General features: G+C 35.3%; 1 protein-coding gene across 1 annotated transcript in view; it reads right to left on the reverse strand.

Moving 5' to 3' along the window:
• The window catches only part of DENND1B (DENN/MADD domain containing 1B), a 96,412-nt gene that overhangs the window by 37,607 nt on the left and 45,095 nt on the right, over window positions 1-13,710 (reverse strand). The window contains exons 10-12 of the mRNA XM_008946386.1: window positions 10,961-11,006; window positions 9,368-9,469; window positions 1,850-1,975 (exon numbers count right to left, since the gene is read on the reverse strand). Coding sequence (XP_008944634.1) covers window positions 1,850-1,975; window positions 9,368-9,469; window positions 10,961-11,006 — 274 coding nt within the window. The remainder of the gene's footprint in view (window positions 1-1,849; window positions 1,976-9,367; window positions 9,470-10,960; window positions 11,007-13,710) is intronic.

Consider the following 13,710-nt stretch of genomic DNA (forward strand, 5'->3'; position numbering starts at 1 on the left):
CAATTAATAAGTTTTGGGACTCCTGTCAAATGGTCCTAATAATGTCAAATGTGATTTAATTTTTTGAAGTTCCCATTTCACAATGCATATGCATTAAACTGAGTTCAAAAGGCACATAAAAACTGAGCTGAACAATCATGGGACAACTACTCAGAGCAAATTCAGCTTCTAATATATTTTAATAAAATATATAAAATACTACCTTAGTTAAAACTATGTGAACACAGCTCAAAATAACAGTTACACTTCTTTTTTTTTTTTTGCTAAATATGCTTTGGACAAGTTGACGCTAATCCAAGATATGCTGGTATTTGCCAGCAGACTTCTGCCTGTTAAGATATTCTGAAAGAATGTATTTAAAAAAAAAAAAAAATAAAGGCCACAATGGTTTCATAAATATCTTCTTTTATAATGCAGTCAGTGAAGAAAGAAAAAAAAACTGTGAAAGAAAATAATATGGAAAGAAAGGTCACTTTGACAAATGTTTGCCCGTTGAAACGATGCACGATGCACTACTTCCAATACAGTGTAAATGTAGGTATGTGAGAGAGGGCAACAGGTAAACTGCAATAAAATGGAGATCAGTTAAAAGGAGAGCTCATGTCAACAGAGAGGCTACCCCCAATGCTAAAGAAGTTGCACATTCAGTTCAACAAAGTCGCCAACACAAAGGACTGCCTGGAGCCTGCTTCTGGTCAGAAGACAGGTAAGGCCATCACTTTTCACATACATCCAATGTAGATTATGATGCTTCCTGACTTAACAGCTCTTACTGTAAGCCACCAAGAGTTGACACGCAGCACTGTCCTCACCTTCAGACTAAGGGGCAAATTAGATGCCCCCTGCTGAAGCAATGTCAGGGAAGAAGGAAGACAGTGCCATATTGTATTTTAATCTTTCCTCCAGGAGAAGGCCTCATCTGGAATTAATAACTATCCTATCCATTTCTGTCAAAGAATACCACACAGTTCCTTACCTAACAGCAGAATATCAAACTCCTAGCTCCCAAGCAAACACCCATCCACCCACGTGCCCAGGCACCACCACTTTCACAGACTTGATGCCTCAAGTGAGGAGGATTTTCTCCTTCAAACTCTCAACATTTATCTGCAGTGATTGGACCATCAAACATCATATCCTCAGAATCTCAATGCATTTTATCAAATGGAACTCTTATCCATAGTTTGCAAATATCATAGGAGAAGAACCTGAACTGAAAGAGAAAACAAATCCCTAAGTTTTTTCTGATAAATGACTTTATCTCTAATAGGCTCAGTATGTGTCACCCTCACACACCAGAGACAATGAAAGCCCATAACACATTAATATACTTGAGTATCAGAAAAATGTCAGAAATAAAAATTCTGAAATTCTGATGGATGAAATGGGTTTTCATTTCTCCTAACTTCTTAGTGGAATCAAGATAAGTGTATAATAGAAGAAATGCATATTTGACTCCTCTTGTTTCTGCTAGAAAATAAAAAGGTTCTGGCCTCAAATACAGCAATGTCTCTAACCTGGTACAGTGAAAAATTATGGAGTCTGAAAGGCTCCAGTTCATTAAACCAGGTGAGCTGTCTGTAAGCAGTTCCATTAATACAGTCTGATTTTATAGTAAATAAATTATAAAACTGATGCAAACAATATAACTAGCTTTGGATGAGTATTTATTTTTCAGTACAACTCGCCATCAAGAGGTGGTAGTGTCTTCTAAATTGCCATGGTGTCCTTAGCACAGAGTAAGATTGAAAACATTTTCTTTGCAATGTTTCAGACTGGAGTAAAACATCCCATATTATACTTGCAACGAATGAGACCATCCTCTTATAAATTAAAGAAGAAGGCTTACTGGTTTGTATCTTAGTGCATCTCTGTAGGATCCAAACAGTGCTGCCTGTGCCCGAAGAAAGGCCTTGGCTACTCCATCACCCGTAGCTGTAGACTGCTTTTTCAGTTTATTTTTCAAGGCTGAGACCTGCATGACAGAGTGGAACAGTTAAATTAACACCTCAGAAATTGGTACAGCGAGGTATGAACCCAATCAGCAGGCAAACCATGGTGTCTACAGGTCAGCCAAAAATTCATCCTCCTCCTTGATAGCTTATCTTTTTAACTGCAAAGAGCACCTGCTGGTCTGTTAATTGAAATGAAAGCAGGGGATGATGGTAGAGTGCTAATGCAAATTGGTTTATGCTCTCTTTTTTCCTCAAGGCCTCTTGACATAAATAAGCCTAATTATTTTACAGTAAAATGCATGTGAGTCACTTTTCCACAGATTTTTTTTCCCCTCAATCATAAAATGTATCTACTTTTTTGAACAAAGGCATTTGGATTTTTTTTTATTTATGCTATGAAGGCTTATTTTTAACGACTTTTAATGGTCACTCACTATTCAGTTTTAGGAATTTTTTTTTAAAGTCAAATTATTACCTTACATAATTTCTTAGGCACCACAGAAGTAGCTTCTACCACTGTCAAACAGTTGAGAAAAGTCTGTGTAAATTCAGTGCCACGCTGTGTTTAGAATCGTCCTCAAAAGATATAACATGTGGAAAAAAAAAAAATAAACCAACAAAACAAAACAAACAAAAAAAACCCCCCACAACCACTTAGTAGGCACCTGCAGTTAAAATAAATGACATGACCATTCGTATTTTAGTGCTTGACTCTTCTTTTTTAAGGAGGTCAGTTTTTTTTTTTTTACTTTGCAAATGGAAATGAGTGATTGTATAGAATAAGGAAAATAAAGAAAAATTTTAATTTAGATAACCCTTACTTGGAAATACTTTGGAGAAAAATCATACAAATCTGGAATTATTACAGTATTTTTTAAAGATATGTGGAATTACACACACAATCCATACTCCGCTAACTTTCATTATTAGGTACATGTGGAGAAATCAGTCAACTCCAATCACGTTCAATACATGTTTCTATATCCCTTTGTGTTACAATATACCAAATAAAGCAATAGTTAAGTTGCTAAATACCATACAAACTAACATTCAGATTTATTCTTTAAATAGAACATTATAAACACAAACTATCACCAAAACAGCTTTCATTCTTTCAGAAATATATAAATGAATGAATATCTTTTTGGTTTTTTATGCAAACAGTCCTGACTGCTCTTGTAGATGATGATTGTAATTGAAGTGTCAACCTAATTAACAACCAAACTTTGAATAATGCTAATGAAAACTGAACACGGCATCAGAGAAAAGACCAGCTCTACAGGTGATAAACCTTCACAGTAGTGACATTTTCCAGTGTAAAGTCACAGTTACTGTGATCTGATCAAAGAGAGAGACCCCCATTGGGTCCAATTAGAACTATAGTTTGGAAGAAAAAAAATTATTGAGTTATGATGTTCATAATCTATGCAGAAAGGCCTTTACAGTGTAGGTCTTTTCCCCATAGCTGTGATCTTTTCAATTTATATCCAAGCTCCATAGATCTAGATAAAAGTTTAGAGCCTGATTCGTTTAGCCCACAGAAAGCATACACCAAAGCTCATTTATGTTCTTTCCTTATACCTCAAAAGATAAAAAAAAAAAAACAAAAAAAAACCAGGATGTCTGAGTACAAAAACCAGTTAAGCAGTTTAAGGTTGAAAAAAATAAACACGTCTTGCTTTTGGGTTTTATTTTGGGTTTTTTGTTCTGTACTGTATGATTATTTTAAGGCTATTATGAATAAAGTTTATTTAATTCTGAGGGAAACAAATCTATGTAGCCTTTGCATAAGGGAAATCTGCCTGTTGACATGAGCTTGGTTTCACTAAAACATCAGCAGAAACATGAGGTCAAAAAAAAGAATTGTCATCCTTAAAACGTTGTCTCTATCAGGACAGACAAAGCACCTGCGAAATATAAAGGAAGGAAAAAGTAGAAAATTCTCTATGTACTTTTAGATCAACATTTTTCTAAGTTATACCTTGTGAGCTTGGGGAAATTAAGGCAACCAATAAGACTGAGTAAGATAAGGAGGAGGATAAAGATGTTGTAGAGCAAAGGAACTATATAATAAAGCAGAAGATGTGAAGGAAAATGGTATTTTTGATTTTCTCAGTTCTGCCATGCTCTGTGTACCCTAACATACATCAATAAACAAGATGCTTTAGGCCAAAAAGTGTTAAAAAGAACAATAGAAAGCAACAAATCTCCCCCTTCACTGTAGCGTTGGTATTAGTTCAACAATATTAAGACCATCCCAATAGGCTGGTGTTTGGAGGCACGTTCTCCAGCACAAAAATGTGTAAGTCAGACGCACATTTTTGTGCTGCTGTCCTGGAGGGAGTTCTAGCCTAAGAAAGGCTGTGCTAAAGTTCAAAGAAAGTTCCTCCAACTTTTGCTTCTCTCAGGAGACAATCCTGAAAGGCAGGAAGAACTCCATTAGATTATTCTGCAGAGGTACTAGGAGCATAGTGCTCTTAAGAAAAAGGCTGCAGAGATAATGTGGGCCGCAACCCTGATTTCCCAGTCCTCACAACTGGAATCGTGGCTGAAGCACGCTGGAAACACCCTTGAGACCTGACTGAGTTTCTTTCAAGCTTAGCTCAGCAAGCATGCATGTGGAGGGACAGGGCTTCCTCAGAGCTTACCCAGCATCAAGTGATGGCAAACCCAAGCTAAGCATTTGGATAGTTGCCAGCAAATTCTCCCCTTTCCATAGTTTAAACAAAGTTAAGACTGATAAAGTAGTTATTACAGTCAATACAGTAGGTACAGATAAGAGACTGGGTACTCCGCTACTTAGAAGGAGCTGGTGCAGAGCAGGATTGTGGTTGCTTAGCTCCATGAACCTAAACCAAGGCAGTGTGAGACCCCTTTGGGTGACATTATTAATAACTCTTAAAATTTCAAAGAAAATAGTTCTGGCACCAAGTAAAAAAAAAAAAAAAAAAAAAAAAAAAGAAACCAAGCAGTGACTATCAAAATCTTTCCCTCATATATGCTTTAATGCACCTACCTATCTATGATGAAGAATCCCAAAGCTTTTTTTTCTCCCCTTCTTGGCATGTCTTAAGCAGAAATAGCCTTTTACAAAGTTTAAAAATACAGAACTGCAAACAAACCACTGGGGTTAGAATGCTGTTAGAATTTATTTCTGGAAGACAGCAGTGCTCTATTTCAGAAAAGGCATTATTAATTTTCACTAGAAGCAAAACGCTCTTAGCTTCTCCTAGCAACAGCTTCTCATAGGAAGGTGACTTCACTGGACTGCAACGCTGCCAATGAAGAGCAATCAGAGCTTCAAGAAGGTTTAAATCAACAGAACAGTTTTCCAGATACTTAGAAAGTCATGAGATGGGTATGTGATTTTGCTTTCATATGTAATTAGGTATATCTAAAATGTAGAAACATACTGTGGTTGGTCATTAAAACAGAAAGTGTAATTTGAAAAAAATAGTCACCCTATGTCCTTTCTAAAATTCCTAAAATACAACTACTAGACAAGAAACAAAGTATGCCTAATATCTGTTGGATGTCCATTTGAGCAGAAGAGTAGAACAGCAAAAAGTTAAAAAAATAAATCAACAAAATCATGTGACTATTAGTTAAAGCTTTTGCTCCTAAAAAAAAAACAAACCCTAACCATGCATATAAATTTAAGCACGTACGGAAGTATTCAAAATGTTTGGTGCCTGAGAAAAGCAGAACCATGCACTGGGGTTCCCAGCGACTACCAGATCTCTGAAAAAAAAAAAAAGATATCCACATATTTCTCTGGTATCAGTGATAGTTGTTACGCTTCAAACTATTTTTTGGTGTTCTTCATCTGATCACGTCACTATAAAAGTAAGCTCACTCTCAACTGCGAGCAAGTGAGGTAAAATGGCAAAGAAGAGAAACAAAACAAAAACCTTACAACAAAGTGGAATCTGATATTGAAAACAACATTGTTAATGAAAGGGCTTCTACAAATTGATATCGCTACCACACACGATTTAGGGAGCTCTGATAGCACTCCAGCATTTCATCACAAATACTTGTTTAAATGAAAACGAGCACTTAAATGCAAACGTTTTCAAAACTCGTTGTGTTTTTCAATCTCCTGTTCTACCTTCTTCTCCTATTCTAGCTTCTAAAACTATTTCAAGGTTCAACAGAATCTCACCTGTAATAATTTATTCAAAATAAATTGCCTCATAACACTGCAAACACTGCTGACTGTGCTGAGTTTCTAAAATAGATTAGTCATAGTTTTGGCTATTTTCTGATGGAAAAATGTAGATACTTAAATTTTACTTTAAAAAATCTTTTTAGTCTCACTAGTACATGTTGACTGTAACTTCTTTATAATACTACTATTCATTGTATTTATAGAAATAATTTGCACACACTTTTATAAAGTAACTGATTTTCTATGCAAAATACAGCCTACTTCTCAAACGTTGCTTTTAAAACAGCAATGTTCATAATGCCAAATTTACAGTGTTAAAATCCTGTGGCTTTAGGATTCTCAAAACTACAACTCTAAAACCCTGTTGAGATTCTGTATTGCATCATAACGGATAGGCACCACACCCTACAAAGGCTACACATCTTTCAACAGCTCTGCAGATTTTACAGTTAACAATATTTAATGACCACAGAAGATGCTAAAAACCTACAAAGCCTACTGAAGATCTATTTATAGAAGCTCTGCTTAGACTGTGGAGAAGTCAGTAGGACTTGGTTGCTAAAAGTGACGCTCTCAATTCTCCAAGCCTTTTTGGAAAGTGTTAAAATTTGAGTAAAGGAGTAGTCTTTTTGTCAGAGTTAACTGCAAACAGGTATTGCAGGATCAGGCTCAAAGTTCATAAATTTGTGTCTACGCTCTCTATTAATTTAAAAACATCACAAAAGTTCTTTTCCTAACATCTCACATTATAAATGTAGTGATCTAAGTGCTGCTGTACGAGTAAATTTACTCCCCTAGAAGTAGTTACTCATTTTCTTTTTTTTTTTTTAATTAAAAAATAGACAGCAATTCACAGCAAAATGATGAAATGTAAAAACAAGTGTTCTTGTCAGAAGAGAGGAAAAAAGAGGGGTTTTCCCCCCTCTAAGAAAACAAAGGATTCTTGAAAGTCGTGCACTGATTTATTTTTCCAATTTTAAATACCTTAGGAGTAGCGGAACTGCTACTGGCATGGTAGTATTTCTAACAGTCAATAAATCTAAAATATTATGTGTGAATATTGGAATGAAGCCATTAAGAAGATTACAGCATGCAACACAGCAGAGGGTCCACATGAAAAAAGGACTGGTAATTCAGGACAACTGTGACCACTGACCTTTGCACAGTCAGGACCACTGGTCAGTCTGACAGAATAATAGAGTTCACATGCATAGAAAGTCATCTAGCCTGTAACTATAATTTAAATGCTTAAGTAAGTGATTTAAAAATGCCTTTTAAATCTCAGTTAATTTATTATATAGCTTATTAGACAATGCCATATAAATTTTTTTCCATCTTAAATTTATCAAGAAAAAAATCTCAATCGGAGCATTTTAATAGACATATTACTTATACCTAGGTAAACTATTAAATACCTAAGCTGTGAGGACATCATCAGGCTTATTGATCACGAAAATAATCACTCAATTTCTTTTGGACACAAGAAAGTTTTAGAAAATTCTGAAAATCCTGCATTTCTTACATTAGGCTGTTAAGCAACCTGGAATCAATTTTTGAAGGATTCTAAGGCTTGAGCTTCATTTCTATTTTCAGTTCTTCATTCTGTTTTACCATCCTTCAGGGGTAGTCTTATATTTTTTCATCAGAAGTTTTACTACCTTTGTACGTATGATTATGAGATTTATTTATAGAGGTTGAAATGTTTCACGTATGTAACACATATGTACAACTCGAGTATCTCAGGGAAGGTGACGCCTAAATATCAGTTCTAGATCTAGGTTTTATTTGACAAGAGGTATACATGTCCATGACATTATATCCTCAACTTTATTCACTGAATGCAAGGGCAGTTAAAATCACTCACACATCAGATCATGATTCATTTTTTACTTAAATTGTTATATTCCTGGATGATACTGTCAAAATTATTGTATATGCATGTGTGTATACTTTCTCATAGACCAGTATCAAATCACAAAACATCAGAATAATTTTTATACACTCTTTTACATTTCTGAACTATACTTGATGCCGAGTCAAAGGAAAGATTCACCAGATGCTCTATAAAAAGTCTAGATTTTAATGTTATTAAAATCAAAGGGAACAGACATTAACAAAATCATCAAGAGTTTGATTTCTATCGTACCAATATATACAAATTAACAACAAAAACATAGTCTGTCACTACAGTGCTTTACCTTGACTAAGATAGTTTGGGTTTATGATTTACAATTTAAGAAAATGTAACTCTTTGATTCCACATTTTGATATAAAATTCTTTGTCTTGACAATCATCTGTGATAGCTTAAGCATCTATAACTCAACAAAAGTGTTTTCACAATTATATTCTTCTTGAGCTCTATTAGGAACAACAAGGTAACTGAATTTTGTGACTATTTAAAATGATATACAGAGTATGTTGCCCTATAGGCAATAAGAAAAAAAAAGGGGGGGGGGGGCACCCTCTGCAAGATCAAAGTCCAGAAAGAACTGGCACTTAATTTATCATCCTTTACAGACAAAAGACAGTTTTCGTCATTTCAAAAGGATCAGATGTCTTTTATGACAAACTGGGTTTGCAGTTTAATTTACAAATAGAATTCTAAGTAAGCAGTCTTTGCTCTGCCAAAGCAAATGACAAACAGTATAGGTTTTCATTCACGCAGCCCTCAGCAGGATAGAAGAGATTAAAATAAAACTGAAATAATTTAGAGAAAACAAATAAATGTTTCAGAAAGTTGAAGAAGATCAAAGCCTGAATTTTATGACCCCAACTGTACAAGCATTTTTTATTATATTGACCAGTGCCATCAGATCATTAATTAAAAGGAAAGCGCTGGCAGGTGGCAGAGAAGCAGAAGCCGATAATTGGCCCCCTTCTTCTTTTTGCCTTCAAAAACTCTCTCGTTCTTTTGCAAGACATGCCACTAGGCAGACAGAAATGCCTACTTTGTAATATAATGATTAAGATGAGATGAAGAGACTCTTGCGTTTAAAGCAGCTATGCCTAATGAATGCAGCTAGCTTTGTAATTATGATCTTACTTTTACAATAAGGAATGATGTTCCATTCAACATCTCCTCAACTGTCAAAAAGGTAAAATCTCAAATATAGGGGTCTGCACTTGGTGCTTTTCACCCCCTTTTTCCTTTTACAGTAGTTAGCAAAACCAGACAAAAATAACTACTGGCAATTTGAGCATCTATATAAGAAATAAAGATGAAATATCTGTAAGACTCACCACTTCACCAGGTAGGTTGCTCAAGTCATTAAAAGGGGTTTCTAGAGTGTTTGTGTCAACATTTAACAAAACCACATCCTCCAGTGATCTATTTTTTACTCTCTGTTAAGAGAAAAAAATTGTGAAAAAGCATTTTACTGTGACATCCTTCTAAATGACATATTTATTATAATGCACTAGATTACAAAGGATGATTTTACTGAAGACAATAACGGCAAAGAAATCATTTTGAGCTTTAGATGCAGGATTTGTGAATCAGATGCAGGACTAGGAGTAGCTTTTAAAAACATTTCCTCTCCATCAAACAGTAAGGTTACATTTGTAATCTCTGAAATACAAGCATACTCAAGAAATGAACAAGATTTACACAAAACACAGTTAAATATACTGGAACTACACATAATGATGTTCCATTCTCTCATATTTGTGAAAACAGACAGGATGTTAATCATATAATCAGCTGAAAAAAAGGAGAAAAGAGTAATTATTTGCAGATATGTAAGTCTCAGAGATGTAATGTCTATTAGTATTATAGAAGAATGGACGAAACGATCTTGACTATCGGCTAAGAATTAAACAATTTGTACCTTTCAGGAAAAAAATAATAGAACTCTTTTCTATACATTCCTACAATAATGCATAATAGTACAGTCCAGCAAATTATTTCAGAAGGAATTGAGCAACTTCTTTTTCAGAGCAAGCCTTTCTGTTCCATTATTTTCTGATGGAATAAGGAAAAAGGTCCTCATCAAGATATTACAATCAATGTATGCAGGTCATAGGAACCTGACTTGAGAGAACAGAAGGCTATTCCTAGACTTGCAAAGTACACGTGATAGAAGGCTCTTTTTTTGGAAACACAAAAGTGCTAGTGGTTCACACTGGACGAGAACCCACCTCATCCATTTAGCAAATATGAACTGATCCTTAGAAACTGCCTTAGCAGAAGTGTAAATCAAATGAAGTTCCAAAATCAATTATCTAGTCTACATCATAATCAGACTATACATGTCGGCTTAATGGCATCACCAGTTACAGAAGGAGGTAAAGCTATTTATGACCCAGATGTTACTTACCACTCAGGTGAGTTCTATTGTTTTGTTATATGTTCAAATGTGATAAGGCTACTTCTTGGGATTTTTTTTCAGAAAATACTATTTTCTAAATTAATAGTTATGAACATTATGAATGAATCTTATAGACAGATTTTCAGAGGGTCAGGAATGTAAATTACCTGGGAAAACAGAATGATGTTAATTCTAATTGATGATCACTCCAAAATAATTTTTAACTGTTCTTATTGGGAAAATCTGTTGCTGAACCACTAAAAAGGCAGACAAAAAGCTACCATTGAGCTACTAAATAGATGTAGAAACAAACCATGATGTAGAGCTTACATGTCTCCTTCAAACGTTTCAAAAATAAGATTTCTAAGAGACACATTTTTCACTTTGTAAAGCATCTCAAGCTTAAACTTTGTCATTCTGCATGCTAAACCCCAGGGATTCTTTCTGAAGCACTGTCATTAAAGTTAACATGTATGGCACACACACCTCATGACTATCAGTACACAGAAGTGTATAGTAAACTTACCTCTATTAAACTTAAGTGGACACCAATTAGATAAGGCATCGGTGCACTAAAGAAAAAAGTGGAAGAGATCAAGTTTTAAGTACCAACTACTACAATATTTGTGGAGCAAAATATATTTCAAATCTTGGAACATACAGACCTCAGCTTACATTCACTGTTTAGGCTTGTATTAAATGAGCAGAGTTGCTACTGAAATTTTTATTAGACAAGTGAAATTTTATTTTGGGTTTGGTTTGGGTTTTTTTTGACTCTGCAGTAAAGATGACCACAAACTAAAGGATGCTGTTCCTAATTATGGCAGTATGAGCAAGATGACCTGTACAGATTGCTAACCAGCTTGCTAACCAGCCTGCCATCCCTAATCTCAATAATCAATCATACTGTATGGCAGAGCTAACCTAGCAGATGTTTCAAAAGTGGTCTGTCTCTTGAATGGTGTTTAAAACACCACAGTTAACACTAGAATGGTATTAAATATCACTTAACATCACCACAGTGCAATACAAACATCATTAATGCCAGTTTTGGTTCTGAAAACTGCTTCTGAAACCCTTCCTTGGTGGGCACTTGGAAGCTCTACAATATCCTATTTAACTCAAGATAAGAAACTTCTCACTTCCAATTTGCATAAGACAAGGAACTCTATATTCTCAAAATAAAGCAAATACCCGCACAAAGCCTCTGGAGTGACAAGTCCTGCAGTACACAAGCAAGAAACTGAATTAGTTTAATTTATTATGGTTCCCTACAACAACCTGTTTTCTTCTAGTGAATGTGTTCTGGCAACATCTGACCAAGAATAAACTCAGCAGCCAGTGCTGAGGAGAAGAAACATCCAGCAACCACTATCATGCTTTTGGGTACTGCACATTACTATCTACTCCAGAGAAGTGGTCAACTTAGTGTAAAACAAAATACTATGGGATCAGAGAGAAAAAAAACCTAAATATTCTCTTAAAAATAGGTGGAAGGTCCAATAACTTATACAAAGTTACACAAATATCTGACGTACAGGAGTTTCTCCCTCCCACTGTATTAATTCAATCATGGATCTGAGCCACTGGCACCAAGAGATTGGCAATGGACTTCCTGAGGCCTGTGGAGAGGCTTCAGCTGCACCGGTTCAGCAATTTGGTTCCAACTCTGGGAGCAAAAGTAGCAATTCTCACCTGCCTGCCACTCCAGCTAGTTTTAGAAAAATCTGTACACACTACGGATTGGCCGATTGCTCTTAGTAACAATGTCCTACAGGAGAGGACTGATGCAAAACCAGACAAAACACCCAACAAAAGAAACTAAAAACCACCAAAAAAACCCCACCCCCTAAAATCCAGACTGACTGAGGTCAAAATAAGCTTACATCATGTTTATACTATCAAAATAAAGGTTTGCTGAGACTGAACTGTCATGGCTTAAGGTTTCTACACGGAACAGAGCTTCCAAGAAGGGAAATGGAGACTCCCGTGTTCCCACACATTCTTAGCCTGGTACTGAAAGATTTTAGTACCTCCTGATGGCATCATCCAGGCTAAGGTCTTATTCTTGCTAGGGTCTTATTCTTTTGTGGACTGAACAGAAATTATATGGCACTATAAATGGGTGCCACTGCAGAGCAGACAGACATTTATACATTTAGAGAGAAAGGGATCAGACAGCTTTAAAATTACCATTTAAAATATGTTTTATACTGTGCAACATAGTTAGCCAAGCCAATGAGAATGGCTATGGCTGATATGTTAACGAGGATTCTTCACTGAACATGCAGCAAAATAGATCCTCAGCTTCCTCATATCAGAGTAGCAGCATGAACAACAATGTGCATTGGAGAAACTACAGTGAAAACAGGGGCTGTGATATGCATGCATTTTAGGCACACTTGTTTTCTTGTACACTGTCACTGTTCTAGCAGCTTCAGCAGGCCTGTATTGACTTTAAATAGCTGATGATTTGCTCCATTAATAAATCTGTCATTAAAAAGGACAGTGTGTAGCTCTTTTCTATAGAATAATGCAACAGCTCCATCATTTAGATTTTGAGAAGTTAACAGAATAAAGATACAAAGCTAATCAGATAAACACATCTTGAAAATGCATCAAACAAAATATTGCAGGTATAAAAAGTCAATCTGGTAATTTTCAGGAAAGAAATAATTTTATTACTACTGTAGTCTTAAGCCTTAACAACAGAGGTTTGTAATATGTACATGAAAGTGCTTACTATGATACAACTGGGAGCTGCTATACAGTTTCTCTTGCTTATGCGTGTTATTAACAAAAATGTTATTAATCTACAGCATCACTGCCTAAAATAATTACTATGTTATGCAAAACATGCAAGTTAATTGGAAAATAATTGTCCCATTCTCATGAAAACAGGCATGTGTATATCCCAGTTCAGAAGAGACCAAATCTCATAAAAAGATATGTTGCAATTGCAACTTGAATTTTCTAATTGCATTATATTCTTAACAGATCATCAGTAGAACAGATGCTTTATCATTCACAGACAAAACTGTCATACATTCTTATATCACTGACTTAGCTTGCCAAGAAATTACACAGAAATCTGATGAGATTAGCTTTCTCCTTTACAAAAATTAATCTTATTCAAATATAATTACTATATCAATGCTCAAACTTATTTTTGCAAAACCTTTCTTGAAAGCCAGCCACCTACTGGGCTGAGTGCAACAGAACCTTTTTGCTTACTTAAATGTAGAAAACAATTCTTAAAAAGTATTCAGAAAACTC

The sequence above is a fragment of the Merops nubicus genome, unplaced genomic scaffold (assembly GCF_000691845.1).
Source record: "Merops nubicus isolate BGI_N331 unplaced genomic scaffold, ASM69184v1 scaffold2008, whole genome shotgun sequence".
Classification (NCBI taxonomy): domain Eukaryota; kingdom Metazoa; phylum Chordata; class Aves; order Coraciiformes; family Meropidae; genus Merops; species Merops nubicus.